Raw genomic sequence first — 19,517 nt, forward strand, 5'->3', positions numbered from 1 at the left:
GTTCGTTGCAATAAAAAGCATGAACTAATATAAGTTAATTTTGCCTAAAATCTTTTTGTCTCTGATTTTGGTGAATGCTATTCAATGAATGGATCAGATAATTCCAAAACTGGTGCTGTTTTCTCATAAAGACTGTCCTCATTGTTTCCCCATCACCTTTGCAAGTTACATGCTGAATTACAGCATGGTTGATATATTTGACATTGCAGTGTCTGCACCTTGGGCAAAGAACAAATGGTAGACTTCTCAATATTCTTGATTTGCTTCAATATTGTTGCAGTGTTTCAATAACAGGGCAGTTCATAGGAAGCAATGCACATGGTCTCATGCTCATTAAAGCTTTTGTTACTAAACAGAGGCACTGTGCTATTTTATGTGTATCAGACAGGCTTTCAGTCAAAGCTGACCTGTTTTCCTTCCCCAGGTGGTGGTGTTAGATTTTATGGGTTGATTTTTTTTTTTTATTTTTTTTTTTGGTTGCTGGTTTGTTGGCGTTTTTTTGTTTCTTTGTTGGTTTGGGGTTTTTTAAGTGGTTTTCTGTTTCGTGGTGGTTGTTTGTAAGAGTAAAATTAGCCTGTCAGCCATCCAGTGTTTGGCATGGGACACCAAAGCTTGATAGCAGTGAACTGCTTTTCAAGTCAGTCAGTCTTGCAATGATACTTGATATAGTTATATTTAGACTAAATAAAATATGGTGTAGAACCCTTTTCTTGGCTTCTCAGACACATCATATGTACACCCTCATACAGCTGACTGAGTCTGGGGAGGTGAGGAGTGGAATGAAGATGAGGCATGAACAGGGTTTGTAAAGTTATTCAGAGGTGAGGGTGGAGAAAGATTGGCTGTTGTCTTTTTTGTATCTATTTTTAAAATAAAAAGTGTTTATAAAAAATGAGTCTTTTTTTTGTTTATTTGAAGAGAGAAAGCTGAACCCTTTGCTGCTGTTGATGTTTGTGATGACTTCAAGAGCTTCTTCAGTGTCCAGCACCTGCAGTGGGAACTGATTAAAAAGATTAGTGTGCTCTATGCAAATGTGAAGTTTTGACTACTTTAGAAATAACAGCTAAAGCTTCTCACTGTGGGCAGCTGTGAGTTGCTGCCTGTATGGCCATGTCTTCTGTTTGCAGTGTGCAAAACCAGAGAAATTCAGCTTAGAAATGAAGGAAGCATATAGCTATGGGGGTGCTGCTTTGGTTTAGTAGCTCTGTAATGTTTCTTTTTTTTGGAGTACTCCTCTAGCAGAAAGCTTCCCTGATTCCCCTATGACATGGAAACATAAAACATGACGAAAGCCTGGTTGCCTAGCATTTTGCAGGAAACCTGAGATGCATGCACGTGAAAGCATCAGTAAAAGCAATGTGATCAGCAAGAGAAAGTGCTCCTCCCCATACTCTGTAACATTTTATAAATTAAGAAAAAATAAAATTCTAATAGCTTAGATCTATAGAATATCTTGCAGCAGGAGTGCAAATCTTTCTCTTACTAAGATTGAAGTAGCATCTTATATTCCTTGTATCTTAGGCAGATCTTGCATTAATGCACATCATCACATTATTCCATAATGACACAAAAAATAATTACTTTCTAATGAAAAGAAATTCTGAGTTTATACCTAGCTTACAGAGCACTGCTTTCAAACCTCTGCATTATAGTTTAGCTATTCTGCTTGCTCTGGTAGCATATCTCCACTCATTTCAGGAATGTTGTGGTAATGCATTTGCTTCAGGGCAACCACCACACCAAAATAAATTAGTTGAGCCTGAAGAGGTCTGTATCCAATGCCAAAACTAGTACTAAAAAGAAAATAAAACATACAAAACATAACTGTGTCTGTGTATGAGTACAGGGTTCTGCATACAGAAGCGTTATCGATTTGTACTTTCTTACTCGTTACACTCTGCTTTTAGTAGAAAAGAACTTTGTTCCACCCCCTACCTACCTCCTACATCCCAGCTAATATTAAAAGCAGAGACAACTCCATAAAGAAATTGTGTTGCTGAGGTCATTGCTTTTATAAAGTACTCACTATCACTTTTTGAAGCATAGAAAATGAAGTTGGTTAAAATACTGTTGAATACAGATGGCATAAAATACACGCAGCGTTTTTGCTTCCTACTGTGTTTCTTTAATTTCTCATAATTTTGAGACTGGTTAACCAGTAAAAGAAGATGCCTCAGTCTACCCCACAATGGGAGCCTTCTAATTCTATTCCTAATTCATAAAGTCATCTGTTTTTCTGGTGGTCTAACTGGTGGTTTTTTTTTTTCTTTTTTTCTTCCAGGTACTGCTATGTGGATATTTGTTAGCAATGACTGATGTGGAATCTACATATGCAGACTTTATTGCTTCTGGAAGAACAGGTAGAAGAAATGCGTTACATGACATCCTTGTGTCCTCTCCGGGTGGGAACTCTAGTGAACTAGCCTTAAAGTTATCAGAGCTTGATATAAACAAAACAGGTGAGTGTGTTTGGGGCTTTTAATATATTTATTTAAAACTAAAATCAGAAGAACTACTACACAAAGCATGATTTATGTGGCCACATTATTCCCTTGTCCCTCAGCAGCAAAAATATTTATTTTTTCTAATCAACATGGGTTGCCTGCAGTAAGAATCACGTATTTCATAAATGGGAGGGATGGTTATTTGCAAGTAAAACACTTCACTGAGAATAGGAAAGTTGTTCTGCAGTGAGTGCCTAGTGGCAGGATAAATTTCATGTAAAATAGAATATAAGGAAGACAATAAGGAAGTTTTTATTAAAACCCAAGTCTTCATAATATCCTTTAATGGAAGCTCTCCGGTTTGAAGCCTGTAGGGGAAGCCACGTGTCTGCTGAAAGGTTGTTCTGAAATTAACTTTTTTTCAGCTACCAAAGACAGAGCAATAGGAATGCATTGTTGTATGTTTTTCCTGGATCTTTGTTTCTGAGTAAATTGTCTCTTTCTCCTTTCTGCTAATACTTTGTCCTTCTTTTAAGGTGATAAGCAGTAATGCAATCCTAAATTGTTAATATTACCAAAATTTTTAAGTGGTTGTGCACATTCAGTTGAGAGGAAGGAGGGACAGTGGACCTTACATGAAATAAAAATAGTAATATGACTGGGTATTTATTTTAATATTAATGTCATATGAGCAGGAGTTAATGAATGGATCTTACAGATTTTAGAAAGCCCTTTTCAGATGTCAGGGAAGAGGTGGTTTTGCTTATAATAATAATAGCAGAAGAAAACAAATGCAGCAAAGGAGAAACCATTGATAAGCAACTGCCCTATTTGTGCACAGACTTTTCTCAGAGGTGAAGACAAGAGTTCTGAGAGGCAGTCTCTTCACAGGACAGGCAGATGTGGGCAGCATGGTGTTGAGGTGGTTGTAGTGCTGTTTTGAAAGAGGGGTTCTGGTTTTGGCTTCTGGACTAACGTACATCCAAAGTCATTCCTTCTGCAGTTGCCAGTTTAGAACCTGTAGGTTCTAGATGCATGCAATTCTAGCAGGGCATGGCCTGTAGTTCATTTTTATTTAAAAAGAAATTATTTCTAAGTATGTGTGTAGGTGTGTCTATTTATTTTAGTGGGGATAGGTATAAAAAGTTGGAAAAATAGAAAGTAGGTGCCCCTTGAAAGGCATAATGCCATTGTTCCATTGTGTTTTAATTTTCTTCAGTCTCAAATTTACACTTATCAAAATTATCTTCAGTCTTGTTTATTTAGAAGATAAAAGCAATCTCTGTTTTTAAGTTAAACTGTGGAGTGGTTATAAGCCAGAACTGTGTTCTTTTGTGAGCTATAAAGACAATGCTGTTCTGTGCCCGCAACATAATGTTGGTATGTGTTTTGTACATGCAGTTAGCTGTCTAATGATGAGAATGGTTTAAATAACTGTTAGGCTAATTTTTAATACATAATTCAGGAGTCTCTTTAGTCCTTCTTGGTGTTCCCTTTTGCAGCCTGGCTAACTTAATCAGTGCAGAAAAGTATACAGAGCTGCTCATAGAATTACCTTAGACAGTAGAAACACAGAAATGCCTGCATACTTCTTCAGGCAGTTACGCAGTTTCCATTAGATACTGTGAAAATACATTTAAATTCTGTATTATTAGTACAACTAGGGGCCAAGTAAAAGCCTCCAAACCAAAAATACTGGAAAAGGCATTGGCTTACCTAGCTTTCATAGGAGTAGTAGTGCATTATCACATCATGTCTTTCCAAACCAACACAGGCTAAAAAATATTTTGCATGTCAAATCTGAGTTCAGAATATATTAGTGCTTGTGGGATGCATATATGCATCACACCTGACAGGATTAAAAAGAAAACACATGTTTGGGGGTTATATCTTATCTCTTTCAAGGTGTGTGTCAAATAATTTATGCTAAATACAACCTAATTATATAAATACAGACATCAAGTTTTGATTCTTTCCTTTTCTTATATTCTTATTACAGCTGCATGCATTTTCTTGCAAAACTGCAAGAAAAAAACCCCTGTGATTGCTTTCAACTGCATGGAGTAATGGCAGAGTAGGATAATGCAGATGTTAAAGAAAAAAAGGTGGTTATAAAACATATGTAAATTAAACTACCCAAGCTTATTTAGTACATTCACTTTGAAAAGCCTGTAGATACATTTCCCGTAAAAAAACAGAATAGCTTTTAACAGCTCTAGGCTTGTTCAAAGACTGTATTTTTCTGTTACACAGTAGTTGATCCCTGAAGTGAGTGTTGGTTAATCCCCTCATCAATGAGCCAACGACAGATAATCAGGAGTTTACTGCATAATTATGTGTAATACATATAATTACTGTATGATACTCTCCCTTCAAAGCAACTGTCCCAGTTTTCTTTGTCCATAACAAGCTAACAACCTGTTATTATCTGCGGAATGGATGTATTTACCAAACCCCAAAATACAGATTCCAAGGACTCTGTGTCAACACATTTTATCTAAACTAAGTAAAAGCAACACTGTTTACATCTGATAGATAGAAAACTGGAAGAGAAATCATAAGACAGAAGCAAAAGAAGGATTTTGAGTAGGGAAATCAGCAGGTAGCTCTTAACACTCTCAAGGTAACCAATGCAGCTGAAGAAACTTGGTCATCTTGCAGGTGGTTGTAGCTAAATGAAGTAGTGAGGAAAAAGTACAATGAAGAACAAGGACAAGTCTCTAAAGAACTGATCTGTAAAAATACTGGTTTTCTAGGTGCTATAGAACACAGAAGTGAAAAGGACATTTCCTTGTAAAAGTTGCAGTGGTCCAAGCATCTACAAGTAGAGGGGGTAATAGGGTGTTGAAGTCATACAGAACTGGAATGAAGAACTGACTGTAGAAATTAGTGATTGAAAGTACTTTATTTTAGTCCATGGTAGGAATGTTTTGTGTGTAAGCATGGGGAACAGTGAAAGACACTATAGATAGACACTGATAGTCAGTAATGTTCCAGGAAGAAAAATGAATTAAAAGCTGCACATCAGCACGACTAGTAACTAGCCAGCTGACCAATTCACACAACTGTATGGTGGCTTAGAGTATTGTATTACTTGGTTTTGTTTCTTTTTTTAGCACTGCCTGCTGGTTTCAAAATGCTGTGTAAGAATTGCAGTCTTGCTCTTAAGAGATTCTAGACATCAGGTTTTAAAGGAAGAATAGTGATGTGCTTACCAATTTTGGGATTCTCAGAACTTCGAAGTAAATTTATTTCTGTAAACATATTTTAAAGCCTTTAGTAGGAGGGTTTGCCAGCAGAAAGAAAAAGTCTGTGGCACCAAGATAGCGTTTTGTAGATTAAATGGATTTAGATTAGTGAGTTTTTTTAGTGAGTTGAAAAGAATCTTTTAAGAAGTGGTATATTAGAACCTTAGTGCCTTTCCCTGAATCTCTGTGCTCCATGTTTAACACTAAGGTAGCGAAATGTTAAGGCTTTTTGTCCAGGAGTGATTTTTATTTTAAACCCTAATACCCTGCAAGAGTATCTTTTGTGCTTCAGTTTTGTTTGTTTGGGTTTGGTTTTCTTTGGTTTTTTTGGGTTTTTTTGGGTTTTTTTAATAAGATTTCTACCAGGAAAGTTTGGCTTGCCCACATAGTAGTAGTCAGAACAAATGGAGGGCAGAGCAGGCAAACAAGGAACAAAAACCTGAGATTACACTCATGGGGTCTTTTGCAGTATCAGAACAAATGTAGGAGGTTTTGTAGAAAGTGTTTGGACAACTAGGACAAAAGGGATTTCTGTCCAATAGTAAATAATCACATGTAGATCCATCCTGATGGAATCCTTTCTAATCTGAGAGATAAAAATAAGGAATAGTTTTCTGAGAAAGTGCCTCGCAAAAAAACTGTGTATTTATTACTCAACCCATAATGAACAGAAAAAAACCTCTCTGTTTAATAAGTTAATAAGGCACATAGGCAGAGGGGAAATATTTTCCTGCCTAAATACTCAGTGCATGCACAAAACACAGCTATCGTGTCTAAGCTGTTTGCAATGTTCTTTGCAAGGCAGAGAACTTTTCCCCTCTACCTATGTGCCTTTTCTTTGACACAGAAAAGAGAAGGTGTTTATGGTGCTTATTTCTATAAACAGAAATAAATCTGCAGATGTACTGTGTGATCTGAAATGAGGAAACAGTAAATATCCACAGTGAGAACCCTGCCTTTATTCTAAAGATCTTTACATTAAAATTAAGAGGGACTGCTACCTCTATTTAAACCTCCTTACAGCCTAGTATTGGAATTTTCTTCTCTTAACCGCTGTATCAAGCCTGTTCAGTACAAATTACTCAGAATCCTTGCAAAATACAAGAGACAATGTCTTAACATTATTCCTTTTTATGTATCTATAGCTGATCAGTCCAGTGCTCAGGGACTCACATCTCACTTGCACTTACCTTCCTGTTGCCTGAACCTGTGAAGTCTAATTGTTAGATAAGATACAATACTTTGCATATAGATGTTTAAAAGCATTTGCCAATGTTTTTCTTGGCTTTTTCTAGTCAAACTGTGAGTTGTCTGCTCACTGTGCACCCTGTAGGATGTGTTCTGTTCCTCAGGTCATTCTGTGGTTTGCAGTGAGACAGCTGGACTGAACATTGTGAACATGGTGCTGAAAATGGATGCTCAGAAATAAGGCAGTTTTAACAAACTCTTACTTTTATTGAAGTTGCATCTCTTTATAGCAAACTCTGTTCAGATTGGTGCAAAGAGGATTTTCTTCTCTTATATTTTTATAATATCATAGTGAAAAAATTTTTTAAAAATACCCTAATGTTTTTGTTAAATTAATTGGTTTTTAGCTACTTTTGGTCTTTACCTAAAATGATAGTGGTGATTGCAGCTAGGAATTTGCTTCTCAAGAGACACTTTCAAAAACAATGTGTAGTTATCTTAGCAGTAAAGAGTTTCATATTTCAGGTTCAACTTCTTTTTACTTTGTTTCTGAAACTGATGGATGAATAATCAGGGTTCTGGTAGCAAGACCTTTTTATGTTAGGGTGGATTACTCATCTTTTTCTTCTGTGTTATAGAAGGAGAAGGAGATGCACAACGAAATCCAAGTGAGCAAAGCGGGGAGGCCCAAGGGGAGGCAGCAAAGCAAGAAAGCTGACATCGGACTTTGACCGAGTGGAGCAGCTGCTGGATGTTTTCAGGCTGCAAGAGTGTGCTGGAACAAACTTGTTTCCATAAGCAAGCTGGTAGAAAAGAAAGTGCATGTGTCTTCACTGCTGGAACCCACTCAACACAATGCTAAAAGTCGGGGTACAAGCTGTGACAGAAGACAGAATTTACTCTACCTCTGTCATTAGCAATGGTTGAACGTGTATTGATATTTTGGGATAGTGTCATCAGATGGATCCCTTCATAATGACTACTTGATGGGAACACTTTTAGACAGTAGAACAGGTAAATCTTGTAGCAAATGGCCTTTGAAACGTCAGAGGATCTAATCATGTATTTTAAGCAAAGGCTTGTGTGATCCTCAGAGTTTAAAATTCTCTGGCCAAAGTGTTTGCCCATTATAAGAACTGTAAAGAAAGCACTGTTTTTAGAACTTTGCATCTGTTTTACAGCTCTGTTATTTACAATGGTTTTTGTATTGTATGACTTAGATGCTCCACACTGCCCCTTCTCAACTGCTTATGAAGAATATTTCTGTTACTGTGAATTTTTCTACCACACGTTTTGAAAGGGCTGGTTTTTTGCATAAGGTGGTGATGTGCACATGATAGATCTAAACGTCAGCCGCTAAATTGATTATGTCTAAACTTAAACGACTGAGCAACACTCCAATTTGTTACTAGATGAGCCTTCAAAACGATTTGTTAATGTGAATACTTGAGCGTGTGTTGTGTCCTTGGTACAGTTTTGCCACTCGCCTGTAGTTAGTTGCATATCAGAGACTCAAATTGAATCTTTTATGTTATTCTTCCCCATTTTTCTAATTTTACTCCCAATTTCTTAATCTTTCTCTGAGATATTTTTTTAAAATGTTATTCCAAATATTTTATTGTTACGGTAGTTTTAAGAATACATTTATAACCTTACATGGGTTCAAATTCAAACTAATTCCATGGTGCTAGAGGTTTTCCTGATTCACATTGTAAAAGAAAGGCCTTGTTTACACATGGGAAAATAACTGGCATAGATTATTGCCAATTATATATTCTGAAATGAGTTTTAGAATGCAGGATAGTCCAGTGAGTGGATCCTGGGCTGGATCCAGCAAGGGGTTTGATTTTTACTATTCCTTGCCTTTGCCTCAGTTGATCAGGCTGTTGAGTTTGCACAGCCAGTAGCCTGTTACTGATGCACCAGAACAGCCAAGTGCTAGAATCTGCTACAGAAGCCTTTTGGCTTTGAGTTGGAAAGGGAGGTGAGAGTCTTGGCATCTAGCACCCAAAGACTAGATTTTTACCCATTTCCTCTATTCCAAAATGACAGTCCAAACTGGGCCTTCATCAAAATACCAGGATAGTTTGTCCATCCAGGACATCACTTAAAATATCTACAAATTAATAACCTGTTCTGCAGTAGCTGTTGCTGACTGATACTTTTTCCCCCTTCATCCTGCCCCAATAGACAAGGCCATACATGAGGCTGAATGCTGCAAAATGGGGCAGCCACACCTCTGTGTGACTAAGGTGAGTGAAGAGAGTGACTGATAGTAAACCATGGCAATCACACAAGCACCAATCACAAGGTCAGAAGATTTGTTTTCTTTTATTAATAGGAGGTGATGTCACTTTATATATAGTATATATATATTATATATATTTTTGTGTTGTTGGTTTCAAATGTTATGCACTTTTTAATGTTTGTAAACTTTTACTAATGAATAGTGTGATTGCTTCCTGAATATATTAATCATCAGTTAACAAAACATCTTTGTGGCCACAGCTGTTTGTTTCTACCATATGTATCATAGTACTTGTCACCTGAAAATCTTTTGTGAGATATGTGGAGGAAAAAAACACTTCTGATCAGTATTATGAGATCATTTATTAGTGTTAATAAAAAACAAGCCAGCTGTATGCTTGTGGCTCATGAGTGTAATATTAACTCTCACCTTTTAGTGTTTGGAAGCTGAATGCCTTGCTGTCTTATTAGCTGTCAAATGCCCTATCTTCTTGGTAAGAGAAGTAGTCCATTTGCTTTGAAAATACTGTTACCTTTAAACTAATTTTCATTCATTGGTTTCACTTGGTGTTCCCTTCAGACTTAACACATTATTATTGACCTTTTTTTGAAATTATGTCTCCCCCTTTTGCTCTTGCATCAAGTCCTCAAGCTGAACTGGTTGCCCCTTTGTCATGGACTAGTTATTGTCAATCTAGCACAAATGCCAGAAGGAAATAAGATCTTTAGAGTTTTTTTTATAGTGTTACTTTATTGATGATCCATGAAACATCATCAATAAAATGTTGCAGAAAAAGGCAATAGTGAAATAAGTATTTACAGTATATTAAAGTGATGGTTTTCCTTATTTTCCTTCAGTGGTTTTCTTTATTTCAGTATACTTTCCTTCTTAATTCTTTTGTGTTGTTAAATAAAATTAATTTCAGCCTTTCCTCTCTATTTTGTACCTGTTTTTTCCATTTCTCCTCTTTTTATTTCCTCTTGTTTTAAACGAAATATGGAGGCTTTTGCTGGTTTTTGAAACACATCTCTCTGTGATAGAAAAACAGCGTTTTTCATTTTATTGGAGTAAAAGGCTATTTATGTTCCTCTTCCCCCGAGAGTGTATGAGTGCTTGCTTTATCACTTGAACTGTGTTTGCTGTCTTAATTTTGGATATTTCTGTAGCATCCATAAGCAGGCCTCAGTTAACGTAAACGTAGTTAGTCTGTCAAGTCACAGCACTGTATCTTGAGTGTGATTGTTACCAAAGCAATTACAGATGAGCTACTTTAAATATATTCACACCTTTACTTCTGTGCAAATGCATCATAAAACAGAGACACTGATGGCAGAACCAGACTTTGATTGGGTTATTTTTGATTTTGTTAGTTATCTTTTTTTGTTTGTTTGACACTCTGGCTTCTGTTTCAGTATCTTCTTTATATTTTATTGTTCTCATGATAGTTAAATGTTTGTTTCACCCATGATTATCTTAGAAAGATCTTCCCAAAAAGCTCTATAAACATAGTAAAAGTCAGATCTGGAATATCAGCATGATAGAGTAGTCCTTATCCTTAAACGGTTTGGCTTTGGTGGGATGGTGGTGGGTTTGTTGTTTCATTTTTGGGGGTTTTTTTACTGTCTCTTTAGATGGGTGTTTTTGGTGCTTTCTTCACTCTGAAGGACCATCTTTTAAATAGTTTCTGTACTCATGTTCTTGTTTCTATAATAAAGTCTGTGACTATATCCACAAACATTGCACTTGCAGGGTTCAGGTTCCCTGTCCACTTGAAATACCCAGAACTTCTAGAACTAGAATTGGACAGAGATACTAATACTTGTTTCTTCTGCATATCTCCATTAATTTTGGCCATGTGGTTCAAAAAGCACGTGTTAAAAGATAGCAGCAAGCACACACATTTGTTACTTCATCAAACTATCCTTTTCGAGGTAATAGTTCACCATGATCTTCCATAACACAATGGAAGTGAAATGTGAAAAAATGTCAGTATACTTGCTCCTCATCTGTGTAATTTCTCTTGCATTTTTTTCCACAATTTTGAAATGGGAAAAGGTGTATCCTTGTAAGAGTGCAAATGGATAATTAATTATCTGGTGCTCAGAAGGAGCAACTACCAGAGTGGTTAAGATGGAATTTCTACAGTATGAATGCCTTTCTCAGCTAAATTGGAGAATTTCAGGTGTTCCTAAGGTTTGTATTTTGTGTTTCAGAAACGTCACTGAATTTTGTTCAGAGGAAACACTGAGATATGCTATTGAGACTGAGCACAGCACTCAGCTTTGACAAAGTTTGCCTTACCTCAGCAATATTCCCATGTTAAACTGCTGTATTTTTGCTGACTTGTTATATGCTTTGCTCTGCATCTCTTTCTGGCTGGTTTATTTTCTTTCCTGTGGTTCCCTGATGTAAAATAATACCCTAGAAATACATGGAGTGCTGTACTACTTTATATTGACTGACTAAAGTCTTGCAGAGGAAAGATTGTTTCACCTAATCTTTTTGATCTATGCACAAAGCGGGTTCTGTTTCAAAGTTCTTGTCACAAGAGAAGCAATGGAGCCAGGAAGGAAGTGTGAATTCAAGAAGATAGGCCTACAATACAAGGAGGATATATTTTCTTGATAATAAGGCAGATGGGCACAGTACACAAAACAGCTTCCTCCATCATACAGTGAACAGTTAGGATGTGTTGATAATAGCTAAAACAAAGACAAGTGTTGTTCTACTTTAGGTGGTAATTTTGATTTCAGAACCAACTTCAGGCTCTCAGCAGTACTCTGGAAAAGAAGCATACATAAATCTGTGGCACATACCCTTGAGACCAATCATAGTATCACCAAGTTGTAAGGAAATCAAAGATATCTCGTTCTCTAACATAAAACACAGAATGCTCTTAAAAAGCAGTAATACTTAACAGATGAGAAAATTATAAAAACAAAGGTAGTAGCAGGAACATTCTCACTGTTCTCTACAGCTTCAGAACTTTTCCCTGCAAGAGAGTAGGGACAGAAGTTATCAATGTGGATGTTTGGTACGTTTCCACTATTTTCTACAACATACTGCCAATATCTGTCTGAGAAAATAATGGTCAAAGAATGGTCTGGACAAATCAGAAAGCAAGGTACTGAATCAGTTCCTATTGTTGTTAACTCACTATCTGACAATGATTTACATAGCGAGTTAACTAATGAGTGTTAACTCACTATCTAATAGTGAGCTAACTAAATATGAACAAATTTTAAAAGCAGAGCGTAAAGCTAAAGAAAAATACAGTGCACTCATGCTTATAAAAAGCATCCATGTTTTCTGAAAGCAGCAGCACTTCATGTTCTATCCTTTTACATTGATTTTTACATTATGGCTTTGGAACTGCTGATGTTTTAGGATGGAGGACAGGACAGACTTGTCAGCACGTGACTTTTGTGTACAAATGATCTTTTGGTATTTACAGGCAACACATGCTTCAGTACCCTGAAACCAAAATTTTATAAAAAGACCAGTGCTAGTGATGACTTGCTTATGAATTCTTAAGGTAAGCTTTTAGGAAATTAGCCTTTAGCATAGACTTCCAATTCTGTTTGCTAGTAAGAAATTCTCTGGTGCTGATCCATGAGTGTGGTGTGAGAGTGTTGGTAGCCTAATGAAAGTTTGACCGAGGTAGATGATCTTGAGTGCTCCCAGAATGTCTGAGATAAAAATATTTATAAAAATTCCCCACTACCTTCTTTTAATAGCAAAGACAGATAAGTGTTTTGTATTTGCTAAATAATAAACCTGTTTTATCAGTAGTTAATCAGTTAATGCTTAGATCTGGTTTCTTAAAAAAACACCTTTTGATCCTGAAAAATTAATCAGGCTTTTACATACAAAAGGATAAGGGATGATTTTTTAAAAAAAGGTAGCTTGGCAGTAATTTGTAGGAAATAGTGACATATTACCTGCAAGAAGGATGGGAGATCCTTGTTGAGCAGCTCTGCAAACCAGTAGCAGAATATTAAAGCTGTCTGTCATTCAGTCAGTACCAGTGTGGCCCAAATACTTCATATGTTGGCAGGTGAGTTGATCTATTCTGCATCTGGTTTGGTGCATTAGCATGTAAATTATGTCTCATTGTGTTCATCAAACATGAGTATTGCTAACAGATACACAAAACACTTTTTAAGTATGAAGCCAGAAATAGAGGCTTCCAAGGCAGCAAAGAAAACATGGTATTTTTAACTACATAGCATGGTGACAGATCCGTTCCATTACTCATTTTTATTTGCATGTCCTTTTTTCAATAAAAAAGAAGGATAACACATGATTGTGCAAAGAAATTCAGAATTACGGCATGCACACCAGGAAAACCATGCCCTTTTCCTAACAGAATTCAGTTATTATTTGGTACCTCAAATGGCAAGTATCTAGCCAATGTGTATTAGCCATATCTTTGATGTGGAAATCTTTTATCATTAAGTTTCAGAGAAATTTCACTGTGATTCCTACTAGTGCAGTCAACTCACTTGCCTGTAAAATGTCCTCTGTTATCCGCATTCTTTTCAGTTCAGTGAGTAGTAGGCTATTGATGCAAGAACACATGTACTGTAATGATATCTCTCTGCTGCTTTAATATTTCTTTCTATCAATAGAACAGGACATATAGGCGTCCTTGGGGCAGGATCTGCCTTAAAACATGCTGGGACTGCTGTCACTTGTGGGAACCCAATAACTGCTCCTGGAAGAGACCATGCTAGGTTTTTGGTGCAACGGTATTATAGTTACAGATGAATGTAAAAGACCAACATCACGCATAAATTTGGGGAGGGAGGGGGGCTTTTGAGTGTTACACAGGTAGCCTGAAAACCATATCCTCACAGAAATGTGGCTACTAAATTAGATCCAGCAAACTTAAAAAGCTTTTAATTCTTTAAGAAGTTTTGCCATAACCCATACAACATGCCATTGTATTTGGAAATCATTTTCAGCCTAACGATTTCTTTTCAACAAGGCGATGGTGTACATTTTTTCAAAATACATTGGTTAGAAGATGCAATAAAAATTAGAAAAAGTCAATCTGACTGTACACTCATGAAAAAGTGTCATTCCTGCACATTGCCCTCCCTCAGACACAGCATCTGCAGGTAATGCTTGTGATTGTCGCAACACAGTGTATTTTAGTTTGCTTGGAACAGGATTTTCAAGAGTGGAGTAGAACCAAACCATACCATCTATCACCAGGCATATTTTATCAATTAATTCTTTCTTCCTATCTGATGTTCAAATGAAAAGAGATTTACTCTTCACTCTGATGTACACTTCTGAATATCCATGTGATAATAAAAATGGCTCTACTTTAGGCTGAAGTGTAATAGGATGTCTTGTAGTTATTTGCAATGTCCTATGGATCTGTACATATTTTATCCCTATATTTGCACTGAAACTATACTATATATTTTCCAATTAAACATCACAGACTAAATGGAAATATGCAGCATAAAAATACTGTGAGATATTTAGCTTTTTGAAGTATACACTCCTGTCTTCCTGGAAATTATACACAAGTACAAATAGGGCACAACTTAAGTGTTTCAGTAAAAATCTTTGTTATCACAGACTCATCTTTGATCCTGCAATGCAGTCAAAATGTAGACTGTGTAACATCTGATTATAGTCATCATTTCCCTAGCAACAGACTGATATCCTCACTCAATACATTGTACAGTATATTTCAGGGAACAGGGCTTGCCAGAAGGGAAAAAGATGGATGACTCAACAGGTCTTTTTCATCCGTAATTCTTTCATCCGTGGAAAGAATTAAGAACTGTCTGGACACAAACAATATCCTCTTTTGTTTGGAAGTGCAAACACCAACAGTATATAATAATAATGATTCTGTAGAAACTGCTGCTATTACAGTGTTACAGAGCTCTCCCCCCAAATAATAAGAAAAGGCAAGCACCCCCGAAAGGAACTGATAAATGGCACACGGACACCTCCTGGTGGCACTGGGGTGTATTTTTAAATAGCAGGATTCGAAATTAAACCAGCCTATAGAAACACAGGTCCAAACAGCCACGATGGATTTTGGATGATTAAGGGGTTGAGAAAAATCTTTGATAATCATGAGCGAAGTATGGTAAATACATCTTTTACATGGCTGAATTATGGGCTTGGCTTTTGTACTCAATCTCTTAAAACACATTATTTTTCAGAACTTCCCCAGGAAGTGCATCCATACCCCATAAATAACATTGCCATAACTACGGGAAATAAACCAGGGGTTTTAACGTCGGCCTTGCAGCTGGTTGCAGTAGATGAACTGAAATCAAAATGCATTATTGGCTGGTCTTGATGTGAACTCTGATGTCTGCGAGCACAGCCCACAGAATCCCAGCCTGTGTTCACCAGTCTGGCAGCACAGACAAAAGAGTGTACCTTCCTGGTGACCTTTACTGTCAGGAAATTAACAATCTGAGTATATCAAATAGGCTTTAAATTAAAATAGTTCTCATAGCAAAACCAAAGAATAGTCATCTGATATTTGTTGGAAGTTTTTGCTTACTGGAATTCTGCCCCCCCTCAAAAAAAAAAAAAGAACAAAACACAGAAAAATACCCAAACAAGCAAAAAAAATTGCAAAAAAACAACACCTTCAGAAATGTCATCAAGGCAAACTCAGAAGCAGGGAAATTCCAAAGTATTACAGGGTGTTTATGACAGACCTCTCTTTCCTGGTGTTATTTCCATGATCAGGGACAAACAGCTAGGTGTTAAAAAGACAAATAATGAAGGGATCTGGTGGCTATTACCATAAGTAGTCCAAGATGTTTCAAAGAAAAAAGGAAAACAGAAGAGAGCTCTGGTGAGTAAACCTATTTTCTATCTTCTTTCCTGATGTCTGAAAGGTGACTTAGTGCTGCAGTGGGTTCAATTTTATATCAACAATTTTTTTCTCTTTCCACCATCTGTAATATGCCCCTTCTCCAACAAGTCTTGTGACCATTTAGGATTATGAATGGGTCAGGTTGGAAGGGACCACCAACCTGGATCATCTGGTCCAATCTCCCCACTTAAGGAGGGTCATTCTAGAGCACCTTCAGTGCTATTTGATGCAAATTTTAAAATTGTTCTTACATGAAAACTTGAAAACTTCCCTGTATGAAAAAGCTGTGGATTGATTTGTACCAGTGATTTTATTTTAAAGGGACACTACTATATTTCATATTATCGTATATCTTTGCACTCACATGTAGAAGGAGGTAGAAGATATTGTCAACTTGGAATGTATTTCCTTTCCATCTCTACTGTGTTCTTTTCTGTTTAAACATTTGAATAGTGCTGCAAAGTGACTTTAACAGAACTACCATAATGAATTAAACCCGTGGTAATATCTGAAACTGAATATATTTAACAGAATTTAATACAATTAAATATAATCTAATACTTTTTTACCTATATATGTTTCATCAATGTTTGAATTGATTTCCTTTTTTACTTATTTCTGCACCATATACTTACATTTCTTTCTCCACTTTCTGAAGACATTGCTTGTTTAAGCCTGAGACATCTACTTTTAATGCTTCAAAAATTAGTCCATTTGGCTTGTTTGAGTCAAATATAAAGGCTTTTTGAACCTTTTTACATAGGAAATATGCAGTTTCAGACAAGCATGTGCACTCTGTAGGTAACAGCTTCGAGGTGATTCTGCTCCTTTGCCTACAGCACAGGGAACACTTAGGATGGGTTTTAGAAGGATCCTAGTGAGGCTTTTTTTCATCATGTGGGGGCATACTGACTAAGAAAATCAATCTATTCCTTGACTCAGCCAGGAGTAATAGGTTTTTGCCCACTTAATATATGAATGAGTTCAGACCAGTAAAAGGCTCCCTCTCTTACTACTTGTTTCTTGAACCATGCAGTTCATCAATAAAATATCTGTATTTATATCTAGACTGATATATCTTTATTTATGTCTATATCTCCATCTAATCATATGGATTAGATAGAGCCATATGGAGATTTACTAGCTACATTTATACAGATGTAATCATACAGATATATAGGGATTTTATAGGTATATATTACATATCTCTTTAATCTCCAATGAGTGTAACAGTACAATTTCCCAAGCAGAGGAATTGCTCAATTCACTAACCATAATCACCTGTCAATTCAGTTATTGTTTTTTTGGTCTCAGCAATAGGAAAAGCAGAATATGTTTTTCTTGAGCATTATAATACCTAACAAGTCCAGGTAGGACGAGATTATTTTTGTCTTTGTTCAAATGCCTTTGTAATAGCACATTAGCATTTATATTCCAGTAAAGACAGTACACCAAGCTTTTTGCAGACACATTACTGGACAAGGAAGCAATTTTATCTTAAAAGGTTTCATGGTGCAGTTTGACAGCTTGGGCTTTGAAATTTGTGATTTCTATGAAACAGTCTGCCAGGCTGCATCACAAGGAACCCAAAATATGCTGTATATATAGTGAAGGTGCTGCATATAACCTCAAAGCTTCACACATAGGAAAGGTTAGCCCTCTCTTTCAGTTACCATCTTTTAGCTATAAGTCAATATGCTCATTCATCCTTGCCGGAGAGCTGAAATAAATGTTGGAGGGAAGCATTCTCCACAAGGATTGTTTTTGACTAAGCTCATTTAGTGGCTTTGAATATGACAGCCACTGAGTAAAACACTCAGAACTGCTTCCTAAACCCTTCATTCTTCCAGAATGTTGAGTTCCTCCTCTTTTAGACAGCTATTCATCACTTTTACCAATGATCATTTAAAGTCAAAACTCAAAACCTTAAATAAAAGTTCTAAACATAACTCCAGGTCCAGATGTTGTGCCCCTTCCTGGTTGAATGTGAGATCTCTTCCTCCTTCCTGTTGAAAGCCACAGAAACTTTGGGGCATTTTGCTCTTTAAAGAAAGTACCTCATGTATAAATGAAACCAAAGGCCAGATGATCATGGGAGTACACTGCATCTTAGTCTAACAGTTGTTCTTCATAGGACACCACTTTATCAAAGGATGTAGCAATAGTGCCTGTTTCCACAAGTTTGAAGAATAAAGCTTTGATCTGTGACATGAAAGGTTTAGCATCATTCCCATGCTTTGTCTGAGGCTTTGAATCTCCACCATCTACCTTCTAGACAAGAAAGTATTGTGGTGCTGAGATTATCAAGCCTTCCTTTTAAAGCATTTCCCCACTGTGTAGAAAGAAATTAAAGGGCTTACTTACCTTCTCCGAGGTGAATGCCTTAACTAGTAGATTACCTCACAATGGGTCCAAAACTACACTGATTATTTTCTGTAAGGAAGAAGACTAGGATTGATAAACTCATCTTCAAAAGGAACCACTCAAAAGAATTTACATACTTAATAAGTGCAGTCAAGCCAAAGAAGAGAAAGGCATCTCAAGCTCAAAGGGAAAGATTTACATCCTTGACAAGCAGGTCTTAGACACCACCTTGTGCTATTCTTTACAGGCTTATGTCAAGGCACATGACTTCTGCAGATCCCATTTCTGTGCCCATAACCCAAAGTCAGTCTAGGCATCTTCAAAGGACAAAGAATTGCAATAGTTGCATCATTCCCATGAACGCAGTCCAACATTTAATAATTCTTCTCACAGGAGAGATCACAAAGCACAACTGGTCTGAAATTTAGATATAACCAACATTTTCCATCCAACAACAAGAATAATAAAACTCTCCTTAAATTATAATTATTCAACCAAGCATTGGCATCCAGGAGCAGATTTCCTTCTGGCATTAATATTCCAGGCTAAATTTGGGAGAGATTAGTGACAAACAACTGATTTTGAAGCTGTCAGTTACTGTTTTCTCATCCTAGGTCTTTACCTTTATAATGAAACCTGCCTTTTTCATGTATGATGTTGATAGTTCATAAAAAAATCTCAGAACATCCTTTATCAAGAGAAATGTAAACTGGAAGAATACAATCTAGGGACAGAAGAAGAAAAATAAAATCTACAAAGTCTTTGGAGTTAGTCCTTTTCTGACCTGGCAGTTGCTTTTATAGTATTCCAAACAAATATTTTGACATCACTTTTAAAAATAAAAACCTAGTCTTCACTAAGAAAATACATTTAAAACTAATAGGAAAATGTATCATTTATACAGCTGTGTTTAACAGAAAGATTTATCTTATATACATAAAAATAGGTATATATGTGACAGAAAAATATACCATAATCTGTAAGTATGACTGGAGAAATCGAATAAGTGAGACACTGAAATTAAATGGTCATCTGAAAAAAAGAAAATTACAAGTGGGCATTTTCCCTTGACTCCATCTCTCTAAAATCCATTGTTCCTGAGTGAGACTGCTGAGGCAAATTCAGCTCCTATGATGTAAATCTAGGGTAATGGTGTTGAA

At 36.4% G+C, this 19,517-nt stretch overlaps 1 protein-coding gene across 1 annotated transcript in view; it reads left to right on the plus strand.

The window, feature by feature from the left end:
- The window catches only part of PKIA (cAMP-dependent protein kinase inhibitor alpha), a 43,258-nt gene extending 33,192 nt beyond the window's left edge, over positions 1-10,066 (plus strand). Inside the window, exons 2-3 of the mRNA XM_085053081.1 lie at positions 2,282-2,459; positions 7,519-10,066. Coding sequence (XP_084909207.1) covers positions 2,309-2,459; positions 7,519-7,598 — 231 coding nt within the window. The 5' untranslated portion in view covers positions 2,282-2,308 and the 3' untranslated portion in view covers positions 7,599-10,066. The remainder of the gene's footprint in view (positions 1-2,281; positions 2,460-7,518) is intronic.
- Positions 10,067-19,517: the final 9,451 nt, after the last annotated feature.

The sequence above is a fragment of the Lichenostomus cassidix genome, chromosome 2 (genome assembly GCF_008360975.1).
Source record: "Lichenostomus cassidix isolate B80296 chromosome 2, HeHo_3.0, whole genome shotgun sequence".
Lineage (NCBI taxonomy): Eukaryota > Metazoa > Chordata > Aves > Passeriformes > Meliphagidae > Lichenostomus > Lichenostomus cassidix.